The 27,767-nt window shown below is 44.9% G+C and overlaps 1 protein-coding gene across 5 annotated transcripts; it reads left to right on the forward strand.

Annotated features, from left to right (window-relative positions):
• On the forward strand, window positions 1–20,999 carry LOC115198047 (V-type proton ATPase 116 kDa subunit a-like). Of its 5 annotated transcripts, none has more exons than XM_029759717.1 (22): window positions 1–81; window positions 1,530–1,708; window positions 3,454–3,532; window positions 3,650–3,747; window positions 3,851–3,991; window positions 4,687–4,769; window positions 5,863–5,989; window positions 6,254–6,336; window positions 6,467–6,560; window positions 9,110–9,322; window positions 10,387–10,537; window positions 10,786–10,925; window positions 11,456–11,625; window positions 11,745–11,835; window positions 11,987–12,105; window positions 12,358–12,574; window positions 12,714–12,821; window positions 12,942–13,052; window positions 14,823–14,840; window positions 15,408–15,525; window positions 15,650–15,821; window positions 19,789–20,999. In XM_029759717.1, exons 2-22 carry the CDS (start codon window positions 1,592–1,594, stop codon window positions 19,880–19,882), a joined length of 2,544 nt encoding a protein of 847 aa, XP_029615577.1. In that variant the 5' UTR covers window positions 1–81; window positions 1,530–1,591; the 3' UTR covers window positions 19,883–20,999. The 5 variants fall into 5 exon arrangements, with proteins under 5 accessions (XP_029615577.1, XP_029615589.1, XP_029615596.1 ...); XM_029759729.1 differs by having other exon boundaries at window positions 3,851–3,979; XM_029759721.1 differs by having other exon boundaries at window positions 16–81; window positions 1,534–1,708.
• Window positions 21,000–27,767: the final 6,768 nt, after the last annotated feature.

Below are 27,767 nucleotides of genomic sequence, written 5' to 3' on the forward strand. Positions count from 1 at the left end.
CAGCTGATATTTCGTTGAGGGCTGTGTGTGGAATAGCGTTGAAAACTGGGAGCGGAAGACTAGTAGCTAGCTACAACAATAGTAAGAAATTGATGGTTTGGTGACAGTATTCGCTGTTCAATACCAGCATTGTTTCCAAAATATGTTTTTTCCCCCCTTGTAACTAGTAAAGCAAACGTTACGGATGATTCAGTAACATCCACTTCACTGTGTAACTCGCTAAAGTTATCCGGTTACCGTAGCTAGGTTTAATTTGCTATGATTTAAGATTATTTAGATTTCTGTCAAAACCTTGAGTGTCAGTCGAGGAAAAACGTTGGCTAGTACATTTGTACTGTAATATAACATTGTTTTTGCTGAACAACGTTAGCCAGCGTACGTTCCTAGAAAGTTTGAGGTCCAACAAGTGCTTCTCCTGCGCCCTGGCTAACTAGCTAATAATGTTTGTTAGCTAAATTAGCCAGTTAGCCAGAGGTGCAATTTAATTGTCAGTTCATATCGGCTTTGCATCAATTAATTGTACCGCTGGCTACCGAAATTAAATTTAGAACGAACTGCTTTGTTCTTAGAATGTAACTAGTTAACTAACGTTAGTGTTTGTGTGTTTTGACAGCTGATCAGACTCACTCGAGCTGTCAAGGATGCGGACAAAAAATGGTCACGCAGATATGCTGAACAAGCAGTGACCCTACTAAAGAGATCCTCTTGCATGGACTTTAACGATATAGTTTGCTAAATGTATCCCCACTTGTTCAACCGTTGTAGTTAGCGTTAATATTGAAGATTTAATCCTGCTTGACTGCTAAATCAGATCACATGATGCGGTTTAATCCATAGCTAACTAGCTAAACCTGTTATGGCACTCGAGGCATTTGCACTTCAAGAACATATGAATATGTGTGTTTAACTTACTTCTAATGAATATAGTGTGAACCTGTTGTCTGTCCTGAGTCAGTTTGCACCCTAGACTGAGAAACGCAAAGGCTTGGCTAGAAATTCTGTAATTGATTGTACAAGATGAGCCTATTGTGAGATGAAACTAAATGAGGATTGTACTGGCACATATGATGGTACTTTTACTTTGACATGTATTATGGTTCTTGAAGAGTGTCTCCCCAGTTTCATGACAAAATAATGACTAATGAGCGACACTGAATTCCTGCAACGATTATGGGGGCTAGATGTCAGATTCTTTCAGTCTCATGCCTGCTTCTGGCTTAAGTATAAACTATCACACCACTAATACAGAATGTTCATTACTGATGTACAGTTAGGGTCATCCTTACAACACACAGATTAGAAGAGGATGCAGGTCTATGCCAATATCTTCTTCTCTGCAATTACACTTCAAATAAAAAAGTTAAGGCTATTGTAGTGTAAAAGGAAACACGAGAACTCCGTTGGCAATGTAGGCCTATGTATTCTCATTTGTCTGTCTTTTTGAAAACATTGCTGGCTCATCCATTCTGGTGGAACACAGCTTCTCCTGTTTACTGTGCAGGTGACGTTTTCAATCTTTTTGTCCCTAGCTAGATATCCAGGAGAATCCCGTTGATCGCTGTGCTGAGCAGGTGCTCCACACTGCACCATCATGGGGGAACTCTTCAGAAGTGAGGAGATGACCCTGGCCCAGCTCTACCTCCAATCAGAGTCTGCCTACTGCTGCGTCAGCGAATTGGGAGAGATCGGAATGGTGCAATTCCGTGATGTGAGTCGTCCAGGCTTCTCTTCCATTCCTCATTGTGATGCTCTCTCTAGAGCTAGACTCTGTGCTTATTGTCTCTTTCCTATTTTGAGTGCTATTCTGTCTGTCAATCCATCTTCAGGCTATGTAGGTCTAGAACAGTGTAATGTATGGCTCTTAACGGACAAACTCAGGAAGGAGGTAGATGAATATGCTAGTCTGTAGTAGTAACATCGAATCAGTCCGATGGTTGTGAAAGCACATACCTTGGCGTCTGCAACATTTTCATCATGTACACATAGCTGACCCTTTAGGCTGAGCATGGGAAAGCTCACACATGACATCCCTCCAGGGATCATATGGTGTGGGGGAAAACTAAGGCAGTGTTTCTCCCTTATTCATTTAGTAGCGGCGGGTCGCCGCTGCTAAATTGTTGCCGCGCCACTTCCCAAAATGTGTAGAATTGCAGGAAAACTTTCTCTGTAGCCAAGAGGGCCTCAAATGTTCTGTTGGATATCGTGCTATTGACCACGTCCACACTCAACACCTAAGCCCCATTTTGTTCCAGAAAAAAACCCTGAAGTTAGAATGTACACTGAGTGTACAAAACATTAGGAACACCTTCCTAATATTGAGTTGCACCCCATTTTGCCCTCTGAACAGCCTCAATTCGTTGGGGCATGGACTTGACAAGGTGTCAAGCGTTCCACAGGGAGGCTGGGCAATGCTGAGTCCAATGCGTCCCACAGTTGTGTCAAGTTGGGTGGTGGACCATTCTTGATACACACAGTAAATTGTTGAGCGTGAAACACTCCGCAGCATTGCAGTTCTTGACACTAAAACAGATGCGGCTGGTGCTTACTGGCATACCCCGTTCAAAGACACTTAAATCTTTTGTCTTGCCAATTCAACCTCTGAATTGCGCACATACACAGTCAATTGTCCCTATTTTAGGCTATCTCTACACTGATTGAAGCAGATTTAACAGGTGGCATCAATAAGGGATCATAGCATTCACCTGGTCAGTCTGTTATGGAAAGAGCAGGTGATCCTAATGTTTTGTACACTCAGTGTATATTTGTAGCATTTGACTCATTGAGTCTTTGGTGTTTTTCAGTTAGGTAAATTCAGATGGGCAGTGCCATGTTTCAGCCAATGTGTTTGAAGCTGCTATGCTGCATCAGTTAGGCTGTAGTGCTTTTAAAGGGAAAATTATATTTCAGATGGTGTCAACATAATTTAACTTTTAATGCGTTTTGCCGTAGAATGTCCTTTAAAAAAAAAAAAAAAGTCACCAGAAGTGAATGTCTCAGTCGTTCTCCCCCAAAAAACTCACTGGTGTGCATTTCCCCCAGACTGCCCCAGCATAAGGACATTCTCCTCATCCTCCACATCAACTTTGCCACATGTTCTGAAAAAGATCCTAGGGGAAACACTGAAAGGGACTAGCTGTTGTACCCAGTATGTTATTATACCCTTTATTTGGTTGTATTACCTCTCCTCATTCATAAGACCATATGATAGCTAACTGGTGTCCGCACTGTTTTCAGAAGATGTTAGTAATGCTGTTTTTGCTCTGAGGTTTCCTGGATAAGTTATTGCATTTTTATAGAAGTAGCGTAAGCTGCAATTTCTTTGAATGCGTCTTAGTGTTACAACGCAATGTTTGTCTCTAATTGAATATATGCCAGATACTGGTAAATGGATTTAAGTCATTTTTATCCCTGCGATGGCAAAGGTTTTGAATAGTTTGCATGTTTGCATTACAGTTGAACCCAGACGTGAACGTGTTTCAGCGCAAGTTTGTCAACGAAGTGCGTCGATGTGAGGAGATGGACCGCAAGCTTCGTGAGTGAGCTCAAGTGTTTAACCCATTGCTTCACTCATTATTCTCCCCCATATTTACAACAGTATCACTGCTATTAGTTATCCCTACTCAGACCCAGTCATCTCGCTCTCTCACAGGGTTTGTGGAGAAGGAGATCAAGAAAGCCAACATTCCAATGGTGGACACGGGAGAGAACCCAGAGGTCCCGCTTCCTAGGGACATGATTGACCTGGAGGTAACTTCTCTCCGTTCTCTCTAAGAATCCACTCTGGTTACAAAGTGCTCATCTCACCATGTCCCCAGCTCACTAACTCCCCCATCACCCTCTGTCTCTATAGGCCACTTTTGAGAAGCTAGAGAATGAGCTGAAGGAGATCAACACCAACCAGGAGGCCCTGAAGAAGAACTTCCTAGAGTTGACGGAGCTCAAGCACATCCTGCGCCGCACCCAGCAATTCTTCGACGAGGTCAACTCCACTGTACACAAACCGATTCACTACTTACAGTGTTTCTGTGCCTGCCTTATTGACTAGACCCCTTGCAGACTTCATAATGGATCATAGGATTATGTTAACTTAGTATGGGTCAGATGTCTGCATCCTGTGTACAGTATATGGTAGCATAAGACTTGTGTATTTATAACGGCTAGGTAATTACATCCCCCAACCCCAGACCAGTTATTCAAGTTTAACGATGCAACTAGGTTACATAGCAAAGTAATACGCCATACGCAGATAGTCATTCGCATATGACTGAGACGAGACTACCTACTGTCTACCTTTGACCTGCATCAAATCCACTCCACTGAGTTTGTAAGCAAAGCTACTTGAACTTAGAATGTTATCACCTATTTTACAAGCGCTTATGAGGTTGCATGGGAGTAAATCATTCAGCTGAATGTGTAGCCTTTTTTGCCAATCATTTACTGTTCATATAAACCCCAGCTCGCTGTTTACTATGTTTTATGAGGAGCCTGGCCTGTGTTCAATATCATGCTCCTGCCCAGAGCTCAAGCCACTGATCTGTCAAACCTTCCCAGGGTGTAAATAGTTACCCAACAAAGAAAGCCAGTTGTTCCCTGAAAACAGGGATGCAATGTGCTATCATACGTCTAATTGGCTGAAAATCTCTTGGTCTAAATGTAATGGTTGTCATTCTCTCCGCCCCACTGCAGATGGAGGACCCCAACCTGCTGGAGGAGTCGTCTACCCTGATGGATCCCGCTGAAGCAGGGACCCGTGCTCCTCTCAGACTGGGGTGAGTCTGAGTCCTTGGTCCACTCTATTATGGATGGATTAGCCATCTCCTCAAGACTTAAAGGTCAATGAAAAGACTGTCATTACATTAAACCAGCGGTTCTTCCTGGAGGTGGAGTCAGTCAGTGTAACACCTAAGTGGTTTGGCCCACACTAGCTCAGGCTGTCGGGCGACTAAGGTCACTTGACGGAGTGTGTGTGGCGGTGCTCTGTGTCTCTCTGCGTACTCAGTCCCCAAGCTGACAGCCCACATGCTCTCAGTATCGGTGGACAATTGTTTTCTAATGACTTTTAATGGTTGGTAAGAGGCCAGTACTACTACAGGTGCTACCACTAGCCTGTTGCTTGGCAGTAAGATGTAGCTCTGTTTATCAGGGTTCTGTCTTCAGTAGTGGAGAGAGTGAGCAGATCGGCAAATCACAGACTGATGATAAGCAGTTCACAGAGCATGCAAACACCAGCAACACAAAATTGATACATGGACACACACATTCTAGAAGAGGGGGGACTTCAAAGGTTGTAATCTATTTGCAGACAGAGACAAAGAGATTTGATTTAATGTCATAAAGAGTAAGCAAATCGGGGACAATTATAACAGAAAATGGGGTGAAAAAAATCACTCTCAGAAAACCGTAACTAAAATAGCTCAATACTGTGGATGTGGCAAAGCTTAGTGCTCATTTGCTAATGGATTGCTTGGTACGGATGCAGTGCCCCAAGGCCCTAGGGGTTCCCATCTGATGTCTGTTTGATGCTCCTCCATGGCTTTTGCAGCTGTTGAGCAACATGTGAGCTGTGATCCATGCCCTCAGCCCTCAGCTCCCATTCCTATGTCCTGCACTATCCAGAGAGGATGCTTTCATCAGCAGTGCTCCCATCACCAGTATGAACAATCAAATCAATGACCTCTGTCCTTATGTGCCCGGGTTTCATTCTGTAATACCATTACATGACGGACCGATCTTCGACCAGCTTTCAACTTGAGCTGCCATTTAGGGACCTAACTCATTGCAAATATCAAACACCTTATTTTGAGATGAGGGATATACATTTGGTAGGTAAATGCTGATCCATGCCTTATTGTCTTCCTGTAGGTTTGTTGCCGGGGTGATCAGCAGGGAGCGCATTCCTACGTTTGAGAGGATGCTGTGGAGGGTTTGCCGTGGTAACGTGTTCCTGAGGCAGGCAGACATTGAAGACTCACTGGAGGACCCTGCCACGGTCAGTAACTATTCACTGATACTAGTATAATAATCTGGAGGGCTTAGGGGAACAAAAACTGTGCAGGATTTTGTGTGACCTATTCAGTGGGATGCTGTCGTAACATGACCGCTTGGTGGCATTGTGTGATTGTCATATGAGTGGCACTGATGTCCTTATTCATGCTACCTCAGCCATACATTTTATGATAGTGATACTTCTGCACTATCAGGCAAGGTTTTGTCTCCTCTTCACTTAACTCAAGTTTATATGTTTCTCCTACAGGGTGACCAGGTCTATAAGTCTGTGTTCATCATATTCTTCCAAGGAGATCAGCTGAAGACGCGGGTTAAGAAGATATGTGAAGGGTAAGGGGCTATGATTGGTTGAGGAATTCAAGAAACACTGACTAATCTAGACAGAGGAATGTTGTAATTGGTTTTCTGTTCCGCTCCAGGCACTCTGGGTTAATCATTCCCTCTCACCTTCACTTCTCAGGTTCCGAGCGTCACTGTACCCCTGTCCAGAGACCCCCCAGGAGAGGAAGGAGATGGCTGCAGGGGTGGCCACCCGTATCGATGACCTGCAGATGGTACGACCTGCCTGGCCTATTGTAACACAGACAGGGAGTCCACCCACAGTCAGCCAGCCAGCCAAAACTAACAGATATTTACATCATGTCTTGTTACAAATTAAATCGAACAGATCCTTACATTTTTCAAGTGAATTAGTCTTTCAATATTTCATCTGTTTTCATTGTGAACTTGATCTGGGCTCTATCATGGCTTCTGATCAGTGTTCTGTTTTCTCTGTAACTGTATACTCAGTTGCCAGAGGCTGTGGTGGAGGGGAGTGGTAGGTGACCACATGAGGTATGTGGCTAATTCAAAGGTGGTTTTAGTTATTTGTTTTAGGAACCAAACCTTCTTTCTATTGTTCAACATGACATTAGTCATCTTTTGATGTGCTTTTTGGATGGACTCTTAACTTTTTGCTAACGTTAAGACTTTTGCGTAGTCAGGTTTCCTGCTCTGCGTCTTGCTGATGCAATGGCCGCGGAAGTTTCAGTTCCTCTTTCTGCCGTTTCCTTTGTACTGAGCCGTCAAGCCCTCAGCCAAATTATGAAGTGGAGGGAAAGACTGATACTAGATTAGGTCCCCCAGCAGTGTTGCCATAATAGATATTTTATCTATCACACAAAACCACAGAGGACATGTTTGTTGATCACATTAGGGAGGCCTTCAAATTGAGTTAACTTCTGTCTGTCTGCAGTGTTCATATCTCAAACGTTCTGGCTTCAGTTTCTGACTCACTCAACCTCTTTGGCGGCAGTGGGCGTCAGCATCAATGGGCTGGGTGGAGCTGGGTGTGAAAAAGCTACAGGGAGAGGTCAGAAACGGTTGTCACTCGTGCCGTGCCAGGCCCATGAGGTGGCTGAACTGGATCTGCCTCTGCCAGTGGATATACTCTCCTGCCTACACACATACTGGCCTGGCTTTGGGAGAGCACCTCTAAACCTGGCACAGTGACTCACCGCTCTAAAACGGGGCAAAAACAGGCACGGGACTGGGACAGGCCAATCCCAACACAAACACACCACCTATTTAGTATTATAATCCAGTGTCTAACACTCTGTCTCCTTGTGCCAACTGTGTCTGGTGACCCAGAAACAATGCTTGTCTCAGTGTTTTCTGGTTTTTGCAGCTGTTGAGCAACATGTGAGCTGTGGTCTTTAGGAGTCCAGCCCACACAGACATAACTTCATTTTAGCCTTCCATGGAACAGCAGCGGCGTATGGTGCAACACCATCCCTATACTAAGAGAAACCCAATACTCCCTCTGGGAATACCCACTTCTGTTATTGTGTTCTGCTCCAAAGCCCTACGTAGTCTGGTGGCGCAGATGGTTTGCACTTGGATGGACAGGAGGCATCCTTTCCTTGTTTGGCTAGGAGGAACCCTCACTCTCCTCGCATATAGGAAACCAGCTGATCATCAGGGTGGTTTACACGGAGTTCAGCCAATTAGCCACCCACTCCACCCACACTCTCACCCACACTCACATAGTGACCACATTTACTACTCGCATTCTCAGGAATGGGCTTAGCTTGAATTAAAAATAAATAAAAAATAGTCACTCACATACCACTTCTCTCTGATAGACAGACACCCAGTGGTGTGTGTATGTTTCAGTGGTGTGTGTTGAGAATCTCTGTGGTTCAGGACCAGTTCCAGCCCCCAGTGTGGACGGAGAGCTTAGGAGAGAGCGAGAGACTCTGAATTACGTTTGGCAGGCCCCCTGTCTGCCAGAAATGTTAACATCCTCTCATTGCCAGTAAGTGCCTGGGAATGCTTGCCTCGCTGTTTGAGGGGTCACTGTTATGCCCGTCGCTACGGGGGCGGGATAGTCGTCGTCAAGAGGGAAGGGCGAGGGAGGAAGGGAAATGCCCGGCCCGCTAGTTTGGGAGTGAACAGTGTGTGTTTGTGGGCGTGAGAGGGTCTCAACAACGTGGGCGAGAGTGGGTGTAGGGTAGCGGCATGTTAGCAATCCGCTGATCATAAGACATTAACTTGATATGAGTCAGTGCTGTATACCTGAGAACACCTCTGCTGGCTCTTACGGGAAACCCAGCTACGCTGGGTCTGATATAACCCCTCATCAAACTTGATCACACAGTGCACACTGCCCAGCAAAGCCTTCTATTAATGTGAACCACCTCCACAAATAAGAAGGGGAACCTGATTCATTGTAACAGCACTTGCTGTTCTGGACATGTAGGGAAGGCACACTATGCAGACAGTTCAATGCCACTCCCCACACAATTCTAGCATTGAGTGGAAACTACTAGAGGATTGTTCTGATGCCACAGTCTCCGGCCCTGGCCTGCATCTGTTAGTTTTCCATTTGAGGTCGGTTTAGTTAGGCACATACCTCGTTTTTGTTTTAAATGCTGAGTGCGAATGTGTTCATTGAGAACTGCCTGCAAACTTTGTCAGACACATGAACAGTCTGTAGACTGTCTAGGACAGAGCACCTGAGCTAGTTACACAGCTGCATATGTTCTGTACCCAGCCACGCAAGGTTTCAACTAGTCGCATCTTGTCTTCATATCTCAAACCCTGATCTCCCTCCCCGCTACAGGTGCTGAACCAGACGGAGGACCACAGACAGCGGGTCCTGCAGGCTGCAGCCAAGACCGTCAGGGTGTGGTTCATCAAGGTGAGGAAGATGAAGGCCGTCTACCACACCCTGAACCTGTGCAACATCGATGTCACCCAGAAGTGTCTGATCGCCGAGGTGTGGTGCCCCGTGTCAGACATGGACTCAATCCAGTTCGCCCTGCGGAGAGGCACGGTGAGTTGAGTGGACACCCCTCTTGACTAGAGGCATGGGGGAGGTACAGGAAGTTTTAAGTTGCGTCCCAAATAGCACCCTATTACCTTTTTGGAGTCCATAGGGCTCTGGTTGAAAATAGTGGGAATGGGTTCATTCCGTATCTATTTAATGGGGCATTTCTATCATACTGTTTAGGTCAAGTTCATTGATGGAAGACACCTTAGCATTAAGACATTAAGAACCAGCGAGCTTCATAGTCACCAGTTAACCCAGCGTTGAGGTCATTATGCCTGGACTCTGTTAGGCCGTTAAGTCATAACAGATCCAGACTGAGAGACAGTGCTAACAGGGCGTGGAGAGGCACTGCATCGGTGCTGGCTATGTGAGGATTTTACACGTATGAGGCAAGATTCCAGCGGTATCAGGACGTCATTCTGTTCTGTAGTCCTGTTCTGTAGTCCTGTTCATGCCAGTAAGGGCTTAACCCTGTCACGCACAGCATTCAGTCTCCATGCTGCATTTATCCCCTCAGGCTATTTTTACCCCACATGTCTCATTGAGAAACACAGGGACATACTGCCCTCAATACACGCACCGATTCTGCTTCCATCTCAGCCGTCGAACCATCCCTTGGACAAGCTGTTGTCCTTCACACACAGCAGGCGTGGGAGATCAGATGATGCATGTAGTATGATAGATTCATCTCTAAACCAGCTGTGGAAATGAATCTGTCATATTAATCGGATTTATTGAAGCCGTTGTTGCAGATCTTCGTGAGTGATGGAGGTATGGAAGGCCCCAGTGCCCAGTCGACAGACTAATGGGGAAAGCAGGAGGATTCCTCTCCTTCCTGAGTGCTGAGGAGATCCCAGGCCAGCTGACAGTCACTCTGGCTGGAACACAACATCCCTTTGTTAGACACATTCATGGGAGATTGAGCTAGCAGGGCAACTCCTGCTGTTCTCAATGCCTTGTAGGGCTGAATACCTCAAGTCCCTGTAGAAGTTAACTGAGTGGTATTGTGTCCTCCTGACCATTCTCTGAGCACGTTTCTCTGACCGTCTTTCTGTCTTGGTCTCCAGGAGAAGAGTGGTTCCACCGTCCCCTCCATCCTCAACAGGATGCAGACCAAGCAGACCCCGCCCACCTTCAACAAGACCAACAAGTTCACCTCGGGCTTCCAGAACATCGTAGACGCCTACGGTATCGGCAACTACCGCGAGATGAACCCAGGTAACCACAGCTGATGACACCAACCTCCTCTCATAGCTCACATAATGTCTGTGTTCAGCTGGCTAGATCACTGAGCCAAAGCAGGTGATAAATGTTCACCCCAGGTGCCAAGTCTATTTCCCCCATTATCACCCCATCACTGTTGATCATGCTGTATTGTGTATCACTGGTACGTGTGTCAGTGTGAGCTTGGGTTGGCTCACTCTCCCATTCCTCTGTGTACGCTCATGAGTCCTCCCTATCCCCAGCCCCATACACCATCATCACCTTTCCCTTCCTATTCGCTGTCATGTTTGGGGACCTGGGCCACGGGGTGCTCATGACCTGCGCTGCCCTCTACCTGGTCCTGAGAGAGAGCCGCCTGGTCGCCCAGAAGAACGACAATGAGGTAGGGACGTCACTACCCATGCCATCAGCCCCATCCCTCACCCTTTATCCAGCCTTTAGCTCCATTTACTGGGGACTTAACAGGGTTTGGTTACCTCTCTGCTTTAGACAGATTCTATGGCCCTAACACTGTAGTGGCATCAAGATGGCCAGTTTAACTTTCAAGTTGGGGCTTTTTGAGTGTGAATAAATAACCAAATCCTCTATGGCTAAAACAAAATGTAACTGAGACCAGATTCTAACAGTGTAAAGTATCACTTCTGGTCTGTGTGGATGTTTGACGTGGTGCGCGTTCAGCAGGACGCAATATTTTGGAACATTCAGATAAAATGTAGAACGAACATGCCTCTGACATGTAGAATAAGGAATCACTTCAGTTCTCATGTTTTTTCTGTCCGCAACGTTCTACAGTGTTTGGCAACGGAGCGTGGCCGTAGTTTGATTCTAACAGTGTTACGTGTCACTTCCTGTCTGCAGGTGTGGATGTTCAATGTGGTGTTAGATTCAGTGTCACTTCCTGTCTTTGTGTAGATGTTCAGCATGGTGTTTGCTGGGCGCTACATCATCCTACTAATGGGCGTCTTCTCGATCTACACCGGCATCATCTACAACGACTGCTTCTCCAAGTCCCTCAACCTGTTTGGCTCTGGCTGGAGCGTCAGGCCCATGTTCGACCCTCGGGTTAACAACCTCACCTGGTCGTAAGTATCCCCCTCTGTCTGTGTCATACTGTCTGTGGATTGGATTCGTTTACATCCTGTACCTTGTTGGCAGTGCCCTTTGAAGCGATGATTCATGCCATGTTTGATGTTCTCCTCAGGTTTCAGACACTTGATGAAAACAAGGTTTTACAGTTGGACCCCGCAGTAAGAGGAGTCTTCAATGGACCTTACCCCATTGGCATTGACCCAGTGAGTACTCAGTTTCTCTGAAAACAAGCTAAAAGTTAAAATAAAGATGGATAGTGAGCTAAAAAAAAATATATTTTGATAAATGTAATATGTTACATTTATATCATCCTGATTTCATTGTCTTATAACTGTGTTTGACTGTGTTCTTCAGATCTGGAACATCGCCACGAACAAGCTGACCTTCCTCAACTCCTTCAAGATGAAGATGTCAGTGATCCTGGGGGTCATCCACATGCTGTTTGGAGTGTCTCTCAGTCTCTTCAACCACCTGTGAGTCACAGTTAAGCTACAGTCCTTGTATATAGAGCACTGTCTAGGAATTTGAAAGGGTTTATATTTCCCCAGCCTTATCCCTCTGCTGTCTACCAAAACAAGTGGTGGGGAGATTTTTTTTTCTTCTTTTTTTTCTTTTCTATTTACATTTTTTATCCCAGACTAACTTTAAGCAACCATGACAGTTCGTTTCCTGTCTGTACAGGTCTATTTTATCCGATGGTGAACATGTCTTGTTCTTTTCTGAAGGTATTTCAAGAAACCCCTGAACATCTACCTGGGCTTCATCCCAGAGATTGTGTTCATGGCCAGTCTGTTTGGGTACCTGGTCATCCTGGTCTTCTATAAGTGGGTGGCCTACGACGCTCACACCTCCAGAAATGCTCCCAGTCTTCTCATCGCCTTCATCAACATGTTCCTGTTCAACTATAGCGACCCCACCAACCAACCCCTCTACAGAGGACAGGTGATCATTCCATCCATCCTTTCATCTGTCAATCTGTCCTTTTTTTATTTTTATTGAGTGAGCCATTTTATGGTGGGATAATGTGTGACGCCCCATACGCATCTAACATCCCTCGTTCTCTCGTCCTTCCCCTCCGTAGATGGCTATTCAGACGCTGCTGGTGTTGATAGCCCTGGCGTGTGTTCCCTGTATGTTGATAGTGAAAACCCTGGTTATGCGGCGACAGTACCTCTGGCAGAAGAACTTGGTACTGTACCAACATTTGCCCTTCCACACACATTTGTTCCATTGAGTACCATTGGGATGTGGAGTGTAGAGTTCGTCACCCCAGCAATAACCCCTGTCGTCCTCTTGTCTGTTCCTCCAGGGCACCCAGAACTTTGGGGGGATCCGGGTGGGAAACGGCCCCACGGAGGACCAGGCTGAGATCATCCAGCATGACCAGCTCTCCCAGCACTCGGAGAGCGACGAGCATGAGGTGAGAAACCAGGATGCCCACAGCCTCCACTCTGTTGGCCTAGCACATACGAAGTATGTGACCAGAGTAGTCTATTATAATGTTAGCCCAAGACTTAATAGCGCATCCCATTGGACACTGCCCAGATGGAATAACCTTGAATAATGAAGCCGTCAGCCACATATAGAAACCCACCCATTTACTTAACATTACCAGAGCTCTCCTATTCGCTGCTTCGATTACAGCAGCATAGAATACGTATTCATTATAGAAGTGGGATCTGGCAGGAGCAAATGAAACTGACCACAAAGCTAATCCAGCAGCTTTTATTACTCCCAACATGTGCGTTATTGTAATACCTACAAAAATGTAGTTTTACATTTTTAGAGTTGATTCAGTGTGACAGTAACCAGTCTGTGGGATTGTTCTGTGTTCTCTCCCTCACCTTTTTCAGGAGTTTCTGATAAACATATGAAACGATACAACAGGCTCCTGTGAACCTCAAACCAGACGAGCTGTCAGTTTGTTTCTGTAGCTCTCAGGAAACGGTTATGGCTGTTTACAGACAGAGCTTGCTCTTTTATGGTCCCAGGACCCAGGATTTATAGAGCAGCTTTCAAAGCGACTCACACAGATTCCTCTCATTGTTGACCTTTTGAAGTGGAGAGGAATTCTATTTGATCGGAGGTTACTTTATTTAGCAATGTTAGTCTCTACAGTCCATGCCACTGTAAACTCTGTGGCCTTGGACGTGAAGAGATCTCTACGTGATTCATTGGACGGGGCTGTGCTGGAACAAATCTTTTAATTCTAGTATGTTGTATTCATTTCCAAGACGTTTCAGAGCCGTGTTACAGCACATGTTGATAATGTGAGCTCTGGCTCATTAACAAAAGGCTGGCTGGATTGGAGTGGTTGCATGTATCACCATGCAATCCTCTTCCAGACATTTTTTATTAATTGCATAGTGTGTTTCCAGTTCACTGACCAGACTGCGTTATGTGTTTAGAGTTGTGCAGCTCCTTCCTCTGGCTAGCAGGTGTTCAGGCAGGCAGGGTGCTAAGTAACTAACACAGTAAACATAGCATTTCTGTTTTAACATGAAGCAACTCATTTTAACAGGCCACCTTTACAGAATTCTTGCCTATAAACTACTCAGGTCATCCGGTCAAGTATCCAAATTACGCTAACCGTGTTAATCCTCTACGACAGAACTTAATTCATTAATTTGTGTTAAATTGGGAAATGCCATCTTTGGTCTTCGATATGGTAAATAGCTATACTACCGTTAACTAGGCTAAAGCTTTAGTTAGCTTTTTCCTAACCAGCCTCTCTGAATGGCTGAGCAGACTGTAACCCAAATAGCCCAGTCCCACCTGCTGTCACTGTCAGAAGTGGGACACCAACCCCATTGCTCTCTACATTCCCCATCACTGTCTCCCCTAGCAACCACAGACACCAACTCAACAACAATAATGCCAAAGATCAAAGGCCTATAGATATATCCGGAAATGTCACAGTAGAATGTTGTCACAATACTAAGCATGCACAAATGCATGCTTTTGGAGGAATGGTTATGCATCCCCTAGATACCAGTGCCATAATGTTTTTATGCAGCCCCTTAAGAAACATTGTCAGTAGTTTTGATCCAGTGCCTGTGATGACTGCAACACCTAATCACCTTCTGTATATTATACATCTCCGTTTCCTATGTTTTAATGTCATTGTTTTTTCTCATCACTGTGTTGTCCTGTCACTAACAAACGTAACTTGTTGTCAATTGCTTTCAAGGCCCCCGAGGAGGAAGTGGTAAGCCAGGCACTCATGCCCCCCACCCCATCCCCTTACCCAAAGCGCATGTCTTGCTAGTCTGTCTCTGAGCCTCTGTGTGTGTGTGTGTGTGTGTGTGTGTGTGTGTGTGTGTGTGTCTCTGTCCTGCATGTGTGTGTTCTGTGCCCTGAGGCTGACTGTGTGTCGTCTTGAGTTTTTGCTGTCTCTGGGTGTTCAAGGGATTCTTCTAATGCGCAGCAGCACACACAGTACTTACTGTCTGCCCCGATCATGAGGTGGTACTACCATTACCAGCATGGCATATCCTGCACAGCTCCTCATTTATCTGCTTCATGGGTCGTAAGGAAAGAGCTTCTTGGGAGACCTCTGCTACAGGGGTCTGACTAGTGGGTCAGGCTGCTGTTTCTGGAGCTGTTTTAATCTAGTGAATGTCTTTCTCAACGTGGTACCGTTTAGCCATGAACTTTACTGTCGTTAAAGATTGCCCCGGGCCTCATTTGGACCAGTCTCCCGGTCCCTGTACTGTTGTGTCCTTGTCACCTAGGGGTTCATACTGGATGTGTGTTCTCTCTCTCCCTCCTCCAGTTTAACTTTGGGGACGTGGCTGTGCACCAGGCCATCCACACCATAGAATACTGTCTGGGTTGCATCTCCAACACAGCTTCCTACCTACGCCTATGGGCCCTCAGCCTGGCCCACGCACGTGAGTACATAAACCTCATGTTCTCCCCTCTCGCTGCCTCTCTCTACCCTTTTTTTTTTTGGGTTCTCTTTGAAAGGGTACAATAAAACAGTTGATTTCCTTCTCTTCCTCTGTGATCTGACAGAGCTGTCAGAGGTTCTGTGGACCATGGTGATGCACCTTGGCCTGTCCTCCAGGAGCTTTGGGGGTTTCGTTGCCCTGTCCATCATCTTCGGGGCCTTCGCCGTCCTCACTGTCTGCATCCTGCTCATCATGGAGGGCCTGTCTGCCTTCCTGCACGCACTGCGTCTGCACTGGTGAGAAACACACACTGTGGAGTCTCAAACTAAGGTCTCTAGAACCTTCCCTGCACTTAACAGCCACTGTAAGCTGTGGAGGGCTCCATCTTCTGCTAGTCTGGATTCCTCATTGACGTGGGTCAAATCACGTTTTATTGGTCACATACACATGGTTAGCAGATGTTATTGCGAGTGTAGCGAAATGCTTCTAGATCTGACAGTGCAGCAATATCTAACAGGTAATATCTAACAACTCCACAACAAAACCTAATACACACAATCTAGTATAGGAATGGGATAAGAATATATGGATGATCAGTGACATAGCGGCTAAGATGCGGTAGATAGAATAGTGTAGTATACAGTATATACATATGAGATGTAATGCGAGATATGTAAACATTATTGAAGTGACTAGTGTTCCAGTTATTAAAGTGGCCAATGATATCAAGTCTGTAGGTAGGCAGCTGCCCCTCTGTGCTAGTGATGTCTGTTTAAAAATCTGATGGCCTTGAGATAGAAGCTGTTTTTCATTCTCTCGGTCCCAGCTTTGATGCACCTGTACTGACCTTGCCTTCTGGATGGAAGCTGAGTGAGCAGGCAGTGGCTCGGGTGGTTGTTGTCCTTGATGATCTTTTTGGCCTTCCTGTGACATCGGGTGCTGTAGGTGTCCTGGAGGGCAGGTAGTTTGCCCCCGGTGATGTGTTGTGCAGACCTCACTACCCTCTGGAGAGAGCCCTGCGGTTGTGGGCGGTGCAGTTGCCGTACCAGGCGGTGATACAGCCCGACAGGATGCTCTCGATTGTGCATCTGTAATAGTTAGTGAGGGTTTTGCCTCCTGAGGTTGAAGAGGCACTGTTGCACCTTCTTCACCACACTGTCTGCATAAGTGGACCATTTCAGTGTGTCTGTGATGAGTCCACCGAGGAACTTAAAACTTTCCACCTTCTCTGCTGTCCCATCGATGTGGATAGGGGGGTGCTCCCTTTACTGTTTCCTGAAGTCCACGATCATCTCTTTTGTTTTTCTGACATTGAGAGGTTATTTTCCTGACACCACACTCCGAGGGCCCTCACCTCCTCCCTGTAGGCTGTCTCATCGTTGTTGGTAATCAAACCTACCACTGTTGTGTCATCTGCAAACATGATGATTGAGTTGGAGGCGTGCATGGCCACGCAGTCATGGGTGAACAGGGAGTACAGGAGGGGGCTGAGAACGTACCCTTGTGGGGCCCCAGTGTTGAGGATGGACTTTGACGGGAGTGGCCCGTCAAAGTCCAGGACCCAGTTGCACAGGGCGGGGTCAAGACCCGGACTCGAGATGAATTTGGAGGGTACTATGGTGTTGAATGCTGAGTCAATGAACAGCATTCTTGTCCAGATGGGATAGGGCAGTGTGCAGCGTGATGCGATTGCATCGTCTGTGGACCTATTGGGGCGGTAAGCAAATTGGGGTGGGTCTAGGGTGTCAGGTAGGGTGGAGGTGATATGATCCTTGACTAGTCTCTCAAAGCACTTCATGATGACAGACGTGAGTGCTACAGGGCGATAGTCATTTAGCTCAGTTACTTTAGTTTTCTTGGGAACAGGAACAATGGTGGCCTTGAAGCATGTGGGAACAGCAGACTGGGATAGGGAGAGATTGAATGTGTCCGTAAACACCAGCCAGCCAGCTGGTCAGCGCATTCGCTGAGGACGCGGCTAGGGATGCCGCGGGGCCGGCAGCCTTGCGAGGGTTAACACGTTTAAATGTTTTACTCACGTTGGCCACAGAGGAGGAGAGCCCACAGTCCTTGGTAGCGGGCCACGTCGGTGGCACTGTATTGTCCTCAAAGCGCGCTAAGAAGTTGTTTTGATTTGTTTGGAAGCATGATGTCCGCGACGGGGCAGGTTTTGGTTTTGTAATCCGTGATTGTCTGTAGACCCTGTAAAGGAAGGCGCATGTCTTCAATATTTTCCTCCTGTCAGAGGGCATGGAGATGTGCCTCACCCCTGTAGCTCCCCCTGCTGGTGAAACTATGGTAACAGATGTTTTAGCTCTAGTTCCTCGGGGCCTCTTCTGAGCCCTCAACTGTGTGTGTCTCAATGGAAACAGGGCGTGTCTCTCCATCCCACTGGTATTAAGCAGACCGGTGCTACTGGGAGCTGTGGTTTTCCAGCTCTCACCTCCAGCTTTTTCCTGGCCCAGAACCTGGAATCTCTCTGCATCCCATAAAGCAGTGGAGGATAGTGTGTGTGATATGCAGGACATCATGGAGAAACTTCTAGTGTCTCAGAACAGCCCTGTTGAACTGGAAGTGATCATCCACTGGCACCCTCGCACAGCGCTGACACAGACCCTCATCACTGTATTTACCCAGCACATTGGAATCTAATGCACCACTCTCACTGAAAGGCCCTTAGGGAAGGGCAAATGGGACATGAGGCCTTCTAAATAACTTTAAAAAAAAAAAAAACTTATTTTGCTTAGTGGCTGCTATCTAACACAGTTGTAAATGTGATTTTGAACTGCCAAAGTAATGTCAGGCGTCTGTAAAATGTATAGCAGTAGTAAATGTTGATCTAGCTGTGGCCAACATGCATATGTACTCACTCCTATTCCAAAACCATCATTTGATCCAGCCAGAGATTCCTCCAGTAGCTGAGAGAGGAGTCATCCCTTAAACACTTCTTGGTCTATTTTAGATTCTGACATTCTAACTTCAAACAAATACTGCCTTTGGATTTGAAATGATACAATCACTGAAGTTAAAGTGCAAACTGTCAGCTTTAATATGAGGGTATTTTCATCCATATCAGGTGAAACGTTTAGAAATTACAGCACTTTTTTTTTTTTTACATAGTCCCCCCCCCATTTTAGGGGACCAAAAGTATTGGGACAAATTCACTTGTGTATTAAAGTAGTCAAAAGTTTAGTATTTGGACCTGTATTCCTAGTACACAATGATTGCATCAAGCTTGTGACTCTACAAACTTGTTGGATGAATTTGCTGTTTTGGTTATTTCGTATTAAGTTGTGCCCAACAGAAATGAATGGTAAATATTGTTTTGTCATTTTGGAATCACTTTTATTGTAAATAACAATAAAATATGTTTCTCAACACTACATGAATGTGGATGCTACCATAATTACAGATAATCCTGAATGAATCGTGAATAATGATCGAGAAAGTTAGATGCACAAATATCATACCCCCCAAGACATACTAGCCTCTCACCATTACAATAACAGGGTGAGGTTAGCATTTTGTGGAGGGTATGTCATTTGTGTGCATCATTTCAAATCCAAAATGCTGGAGTGCAGAGCCAAAACATCAAAACATTTGTCACTATCCCAATACACTTGGAGCTCACTGGAAATCAGTTTTCAGTCTAGGGCGCAATTACGATCTCCGATTCATAGAAACACAAAGCCTATCGCTATTTTTCTTTATTGCCTTAAATGTTCTGAAGGAAAGTAGTGCTAGTTGACTACATCAAACATAACGCCACTAAGTTTGACCTTTTTCTTTGTAAGCGTATTCTAGTGAAATATTCTAGAGCCCCAGCATACCCAGATGAAAATCTACCTCCAGACGTAGGGAGGAATGGCAAGCATGTCGACTTCCTCCATTGAAAGGTTATCCAGCCGTTAGTTTGCAGGGAGATTTTATAAATGGGGAGATAAAGGTTGTGTTTTGCTTCTGAGGACCAGGCCTAGGCCCTACCGTGGGTGTGTTTTTAAAGTGGGTTACACAGGGAGGTTGTGGAATGGAGAGCAGGGGTCATCTCATCTTGCCATCATCTCTGCCTGGCTTTGGCTTGATACAATCATTAAGGGCTACCTATATTGCACCTCAAAGACACTCCAGTTTAAAGGGACTCCTCAGACTTACTTTCAAAAGATTTTTGAATAACTGTTGATGGTGCTTGACTAGTATGTCTGTGTAGCATTGATTCTTATTGTAATATGCCTGATGTTAACTGTTGCCTCTTGTTCTCTCTAGGGTGGAATTCCAGAATAAGTTCTACGTAGGCCAGGGCTTCAAGTTCCTCCCGTTCACCTTTGAAAGCATTCTGGAGGGAAGGTTTGAAGACTGAACACTGTCCTGACCACTGCTCCTATAACCTCACTCTGTTCTTCTTGACAGCCAATGTGATGTTGGTGTGAGGTAGACTCCACCCACCCTGAGTGTTGCCATAGGAACCCATGTGAATAACTCTGAGCTCACTGGTCAGGATCTTGGGTAAAATAGCTCTTTCTGAAAATCTGAAGTTAAATGACATCTGTATTTCACATCCTGCTGCCGTGATTGTTTTGTTTGTTCGATAAATTATTGAATATGTTTTTGTTGTTGTTGTGAAACCTGTCCAATGATGTGTTTGAACCTCACTGTGAGAATTGCACTTCTGATCATTGTAAACAAGGACTAGCTTTCCGGTAGTCTAAATTGAGTTAATCTACAGATTGTCATTGATACAGTAGATGAGAAAATGCCACCAGGCTCAGATCCAGTAAAGGAGATTACTGGAGGTCTTTAAGTGTTTTTATTTGGGTTTTTTTTAGTTGTCCCGTGTCGTTACCAACATCTCCCTCTCACATCGCTGCTCATATTAATACACAAAACACACAGAAAAAATTTTCACCCACACATTCTCTGAAGCACGTAAAATCAGACAGACTTCTACTGTAAAAAAGTCTAAAGGGAATGAATTCTACCATACGACTACTACCTTTCTACTCATGATAGCAGTTTCTTCTCTATGTGATGCAGTGAATTGACTCTCTTATGTATCAGATGTAGATCTTGACACACGTCCTATAATTTTCTGCTGTTTTTGACCTGACGTGTTCTATACTGATGGCACTGTTTTCGACTACATATCTGTGATATGCAGTGAACTATGGGTAACCTGTCATATTAGTGTGGAGTATTTCAATAGTGTAGAAAGTATCTGGATTTTCTGTGATAATCCGTGACTGAGATTATTGGTCATTGTGTGTTTTTTGTTCCACACCTGTTTAATGAATTGTTTACACTGTGACTGTAGGCCCGTGTGAGGGGAGAGGGAAGGACAGACCACACAACAGGAATATGTAAAGGAGATCAGTGTATCGTCATAAATATGAGAAATCAACTAAATCTGTATAGGAGGGTAGTTGCATTGAGAATCTGTGTGTGTTTGTCATTAAACGTGAAAGCGCTGGTTAAACTAGCAGATTATTACAATTCTTCTGGCTGGGATTGGTGGAGGGTCATGTGTTTCAAGTGAGCAGGTAACAGATCAAGTAAATGTGTTGGGTTTTGAGTGTCTTAAGGTGGTAAGATGCCATTAAGTGGATAATAATTAATTGAATGCTAGCACCACACTATTTTTTACATTCAATGTCAACACTTTTTTGGGGGGTATTATGGCAAACGGTTAATGCATTATGCATGCTTTCAAAATCCATTCACAAACATCAAGGTCTAAGCCTGTGCTAAAATGGAAACTTTGGCGATATGAATACAGGGATGACAAAAGCCAAGCCAAGGGCACTTTCTGGTGGTTACTGAGTGTAGTGCAGGTATGGTTTTCAGTATCTGTAGTTTCTCAGGAGTCCCCATGAGGGAGCTGTTGGACTGGAGTTACCACTGGTCAAGCAGCCAAACACATTCTCACTGCGAACGCTTATTCACTTTAATCATTCTAGTAATGTAAACGTTATTTAGTAGACAGTGCTCTGTTCTTCAAAACTAGCTGTCAACTGAAGGAAACTATTTGCACCGTAAGGGAACTTTTCCTTGGCTGTCCTACCAGAATCCGATATGTGTTAAAAGTTCTTGATAACATCAGCTAAAATGTCTCTGTGACATATTAATTATTTGAATGACCCTGCTCTACATGTGTACTTTGTGACTGGAATGTGATATCTTAAAGCTCCGTGCTAACCAAAATGAAATGAGTCCAGAAACGGCTGAGTCCTACCTGTAGCACTCATCTGCCCTCACATAATGGGTCTTTTCTTATAGCAAAACCACTTTTCACTGCATAATGGATTGACCTGATTAAGACTTATTATGGCAGGGGATTGTGTTATGATATTATTACTCCAAACACTTTAAGTGCACACTAGATATTTCTCCTGCTGCACAGCTTGCTCGGAGTCACATTGACCCTCTTACCCGGTGGAAGACAGCTTGAAAATAGAAGGCTCCCATCCCATAGTTAAACTTGACCTGGTTTAGCTCAAGGAATAACAAGGGCAACACAAGGGAAGGCATGTTGAGGGGCTCCTCAATTGAACTCTGTCTACATGGTGTGGTTCTGATCCATGTGTTACTGTAAAGTGCCCTTTTTAACAGTAGTCCTCAGACATTGGGAGAAAGAGGGAACACTGTTCTCCAGACAATATTTTTTTTCTAGGGCCCTCAACACTAGGCCCCCCATCTGCCATAACGGCACAAAGTAATAATAGTTTATTTATCGTCCTTTTTTTTTTACAACTTTGGTCATGTTTCAAAGCAGAAAGTAAGAATGAGTTTATTTTCTCCTTTACCTAATTAAAATATAGTGTTCTTTAACTGACCACAAATAATCTCATTTGGAATGTTATTTTTCTAGTATGGTTACAAGAGATTTCTCCTGGGTCAAAATATGCTTTAACAGCTGTTGTAATTGTACTGGCTCTGGTTCTCAAATCTCTTCACATCCACTGATCCAGGTACAGTAAGATATAGGGACTTACCTGCTCAAGATGTGATATTAATCAATTAGGTACAAATATGTGCACAGTCACAGCTCTGTGGTGGTGGGGGGGGGTGTGTGATACATATTTCAAAGCCCAATCCTTATCCAGTATATTGTTGAATAACAGTATTTGCATAGTCTATTTTTATACACTTGTGTGTACTGTACACCGCCTGTCTGTGTGTGGCCTGTGTGTACAGTACACAGGCCTATAGGGACGTCAGTGTACTCGAACATGGAATTGGAACATTGCGTACCTTGCTAAACTCATTAGCCTGATTCCAACACCCCTTTAACATCCTCTTGATAGTCTTACGGAAGCTTTTTATTTCACTTACCACAATCTGTGACTCTGAATTCAATCGATCATATGCTTTTCTTTAGGTTGGCACATTTTTTTTTCCTCCCAATGGCCAATGAACCTTGGATTTGACAACCCCAGTGCTCAGCCAACCACAAGGTTCTTAGAGGTGACAAACTGGCGGCACACACATCCAATCATTTCTAGCCCCAGGTATTGTTTAGTTATTCCAACGTGTGTCTGCTTCTACTGTCTGAGTTGCAGGCACATTGAAATGATGGAGAAATCCTCTTCTAGCTTTAATCCAAGGCACCGCTATAAACCACAGCCATTACTCAGTAACGGGAGTAAAATGATCTGTGAATTACAGGATCATTAATGAGCCCGACTATGGAACATGGCCTAACCATAGCGTATTACCCATTTTGACCAGGATGACCGACCCAGTCTCAGAAGATGTATCTTTCAAGTAAAATATATGACTTCAAAACAGAAATCAACTTTGATTGAAGAAATCAAGTCTCTCCTGTTTGTTTGCTATTTAATAACAGAGGAGGAAAGACGAGACAATTTGTCCTGGGAGTCATAGGACTTGTTACCTCTTGACATTCCTCTGAAGGCCCCTCTCTTTCCCCACAGCAGTAGCTACCTCTTAAGCTTAAATATTGTACCATCTGTCAGTTTATCCTGAGACGGGTTAAAGAAAAAACTCCTTACACTATCCGTCAGCTGTGCCAATTTAAGTTTAAGAAGGTGAAGTCGGAGAGACAGATGCGATGATAAAGGAGAGCGTTAGACACTTGAGTGACAGGTACATTAGGTATGTTAAACGCCCAGGTGAGGCCGGGACAGAGAAACCCCCTATTTTGAGGGCTAGGGCTAAGAGCGCTGATAACATTGTTACAGAAACACTTTTCCACGACCTGTCTGGCCTCGCCATTGTTTTCAGCGGGGTTTGTTGTGCACGGCGACATGGCCGATTACGTCAGGAAGTTTCTCACAATATGAATATCTGACTCAAATGGCGGCATTACACACGCATACACAAACACACCTCTGTGGGAGTGAGTTACATAACACCAAGGTTGGAAGGAGGAGGAGCGGAGGAAGAAGAAGCTACAGACACACAAATGAAACGATGACAGGGTTTCTTCTCGTTAACGTGTCCTGTGCTCCCCCGAGCAACCTTGAAAGTATTCTTAGAGGGTTCCAACAAGATCTTCCATGGTATCCTAATAAATCAGCTGGTCCTAAACTGAAAGAACACAAGTTTATTGGTTTCCCTGCCTCATCAACACACCCGCCATAACAGAACCAGTAATACCAGCTGCCATGGCCATCATATCATCACACAGCACAACGTTGTCACCATTCTCCTTCGTCACCAAACCAGAACCAAAAACAGCTGAAACCATCATGGTAAATAGTCTTTGATCCTCAACTCACATGGACACACCAAGTGGCAGTTATGTGGCGTCACTGAAGAATCGCAAGTCATAGCTTGCCATTAAATCCAGGAGGCCAGAGTTGAATTGTTCCCTTCCTCTTTGACAACTACAAGCGTGGCAGAGTAGAAGAGGTCACAGGGTAGAGAGGTATTGAGAAAGATAGTTGGAGCATGAGATAGGCCGGGAGAGGAGGGAAAGACCAACCGTATCAGCCTATCGCAGCTAGAGAGCGTGTTGTGTACTTGACTGTTCCCCAACCCCAGAACCCCAGAACCCCAGAGCTGAAGTGAACAGTGTGCATGTTGTGATTGGGATGGAAATGACTAAGAGCTCTGAATGATCCAGACCACCAGATTCAGTTCTGTTCCACCTCACTCTGAAACACTGGACTCCCTTACGTGCTAGTAGTCACAATGAGCCCACAGAGTTCACTGTGGGTGCCTGCATGTACAGTACTCCAGTCCAAACAACTGTATTTGGCAGTATTTGTATTGCTGTCAGTGAGCTTACCCACCACACAGAAAATGAACCCTATAAGGACTGGTTTAGCTGTGCCTCTTGTTTTGATTGGGGCCTTTTCAAAGGTATTGAGTTGAAGTTGGGAAGTTCACCCTGAGTTGAGTATCACCAAGTTCAATAATATCATTTCTGTCAATGCTGCCTGCCTCTTCCATGTTGTGGCAGGATACAGTTGCCACAGACAGAGAAAAACAGCCATCTGACCTGGCAACTTTTTGTTTAGAATGCTTTTGTGTTTTTAAGATTTTTCCAGGGAAAGAATAAATAGCTGTGCTTAACCAAAGGCATTCAATGTCTTGGCTGAGAATCCCTCGCCATGAGAAACATATTACCCGCGGTTAGGATAGGCTCTGTGCTCTCTGAACATTTTCTTTTTTTCTCTCTTCAAAGCGGGACTAACTTGCGACGGCAATTTTCTCTTTATTTTGTCTTAGTTGATATCTACAGAGGACACAAGCGGAACGTCACTACACATTAGAGGAACGGTATTTGCATGTGCCATGGTTGGCCTTGTTATCAATAGGAAACACTACTGGCCAGGAAACACAAAGACATGAACCTCGGAGTCGTTTCTCAGTGAGTGTTCTCTCAGTCTCCTGTGAACTGCACTTGATGACATGCGATACTTGAGGTCAATGCTGGAATGTAACTCAACAAGTAAACTAATTGGAGAGGGCCAGACAAACAGGCACATTCCAGATTAATTGGTATGTCAATGACCCGTCAATGTTGTAGGCTACACTTGCACTACTAGAGGGCAACTAGAGTCATTTGCTGGAACGCAGTTGGATCGTTTGTCTGGGCCTGGGGAATGGAATGTCATGTCATGTGATGTGGGGTTGATAGATTGACAGGCTTGCCTGTTGAACAACATGGCACAGAAAGTTCACTGGAATCTAATTGCTGTACCATTAACAATGCCTTAAATAATTGTTCACATACAAAGCTTGTCAAACTGATACAAGTTCTGATATGTAAAAGGTGAGCAGGATGTGAGAGAGATGAGAGTAAAGGGGGTGGGGTGGAGAGCCGAGCCTCCAACCCCCTCCAACCCCCTCCAAGCCCCTGAGCAGGGATTGTTTTGTGATCCCCCTCTCGACTACTCTGACATCATGATCACACCATAATGAAACTTTAATCAGGAACATAAGCATCAAATCATTTACCCATTATGCAAGGTGTGAGGGAGCAGCTTCTAGGAAAGCTGAAAGACTGACAGAGATCTAGAGGTTGAAGAGAACGGGGCAAATGAAAGAGCACCAGAGAAACGTGACGGATAAAGACTAACAAAAAGAGAGAAAAGTGAGAGAAAAAATAAGGAAGTAGGCAGGGGTATAAAACAAAAGTCTGGGACATTTTAGTCCCGTGGTGTCAGCTGCTAAATGTCCTTAAGTATTGAAATAGAGCATGGTAAGGCCGTGTGTTGGCTTGGTCTTTCATACAAACAGCCTTCACACTAATCTCATAAGATCTCTCATGACATCATATCAATATGATCTTATGGAAACAAAGTCCAACATTCTATTTGCATAGTATTTGCCCTATGCTCAAACAATTCAAATGAACACCGGTCCAGTGGTCCATATCCCTAATTCCACCGGTTGTCAAACATGGTCAATCTTGGTTTTGTAACTGGGGATGTTGAGTTCAGTCAATGGCGTCTATATGGGAAGACAAAAGATTTCTCCCCTTCCCACGTTCTGCTTTTCTGATTCCCTGTTACATTTTCAACTCGGGATCAAGGTTATGACAACTTCTGCTCTTTTAGGACGCTTGGTTACCAGGGAACAAAAAGCTTGCTGGCTGCTTTAAGCAGGAACGATTTAGAATCCAGATGTCTGACATTTTCAAACAGAACGGCCACATTTTGTTTTGTACATCAGCAACACAGTTCACACATAGAGTACTACTAACATCATGGCTGGAGATGTGAGGGCGAAGGTCAAAGGCGATGAGTTAGATGCTGTAACAGATCATTGAATCAATTTATGTCCTGCTTCGGTAGAAAGAGATGGCCAAGACTGATAAACCAAAGGAAAACCTCTACGCCAAAGCCTTTGCTTCTCCTCTAGAGAGCAGGTTCTCTTAGTGTCTATGGAAGCTTTGCTTTATTCTTTTCATTGGTCCAGTGGTTTTGAGCTGTAGTTCTTCCATGAAGGCTTTGGTCTTGATATAACTACACCTGAATTAAAAAAAATAATAATCCTCACAATGGCTGTCTTCCAGATATGAGGACAAAATGTTCCCGCAACTGTGTGAAACCCAGCAACATAGGCTCTCTCTGTCATGGTTTGCATAACGTGTGCGTGCGAGGGTGTGAATGTGTGTATGGGGTTGGTAGGTGTGAAAATATAGCAATGGTGCAAAACACAGCCACTCCTGCTGAGAAAACAAAGGCTATATTAACAAGGGTGAATAAAGGGAGAGGGAAAGTTACTAACATTTCTTGCATTCCAAAGGTCTGAGAAGGATATTCAAGGGAAACGGTCACTCCAGGCAGGGCCCGTCTGTCCGTCCGTCCAGAGCTCAACACGGCCTGAGTGGAGCTAGCTGGACTGGGCCCAGTGCCGACCCTCAGCAGAAGAGCACATTAAAGCAAGAATCCAGAACATTGGCATGCAGGGACAGTCTCCCTTGTTTACTTGCAGCAGGTTGAACAGAGTGTGTGTGTGTACACACACACACACACACACACACACACACACACACGTGAAGAAAGCATCACAGCATGACCCTTTTCAAGTGACACTGGTATTTCCTGTGAAGAGTGACTAGATGTTTCTGGAAACCCATCAGTTCTTCTTGCTACCTTTAACTTGTTTCCCCAAAAATACCAAAAAACAGACACTTGGGAAATGGTCTTAAGTGTAAACTAAAGATACTGTAGTTTGGAGGAATGTTTTTCAAGTGAAGAGACCATAATATTCAGCACACAAGAGGAGAATGTTAAAATGGGTCACAATGGTTCCCTGGTCCTTTGTACAAG

Source organism: Salmo trutta, chromosome 1 (assembly GCF_901001165.1).
Source record: "Salmo trutta chromosome 1, fSalTru1.1, whole genome shotgun sequence".
Classification (NCBI taxonomy): Eukaryota; Metazoa; Chordata; class Actinopteri; order Salmoniformes; family Salmonidae; genus Salmo; species Salmo trutta.

Coding starts and splice junctions, on each gene's coding strand:
- LOC115198047 (XM_029759717.1), top strand. CDS start 1,592: ATGGGGGAACTCTTCAGAAGTGAGGAGATGACCCTGGCCCAGCTCTAC. Junction 9,323..10,386: donor TCGCCCTGCGGAGAGGCACG/GTGAGTTGAGTG, acceptor CTTGGTCTCCAG/GAGAAGAGTGGTTCCACCGT. Junction 11,626..11,744: donor GTTAACAACCTCACCTGGTC/GTAAGTATCCCC, acceptor TGTTCTCCTCAG/GTTTCAGACACTTGATGAAA.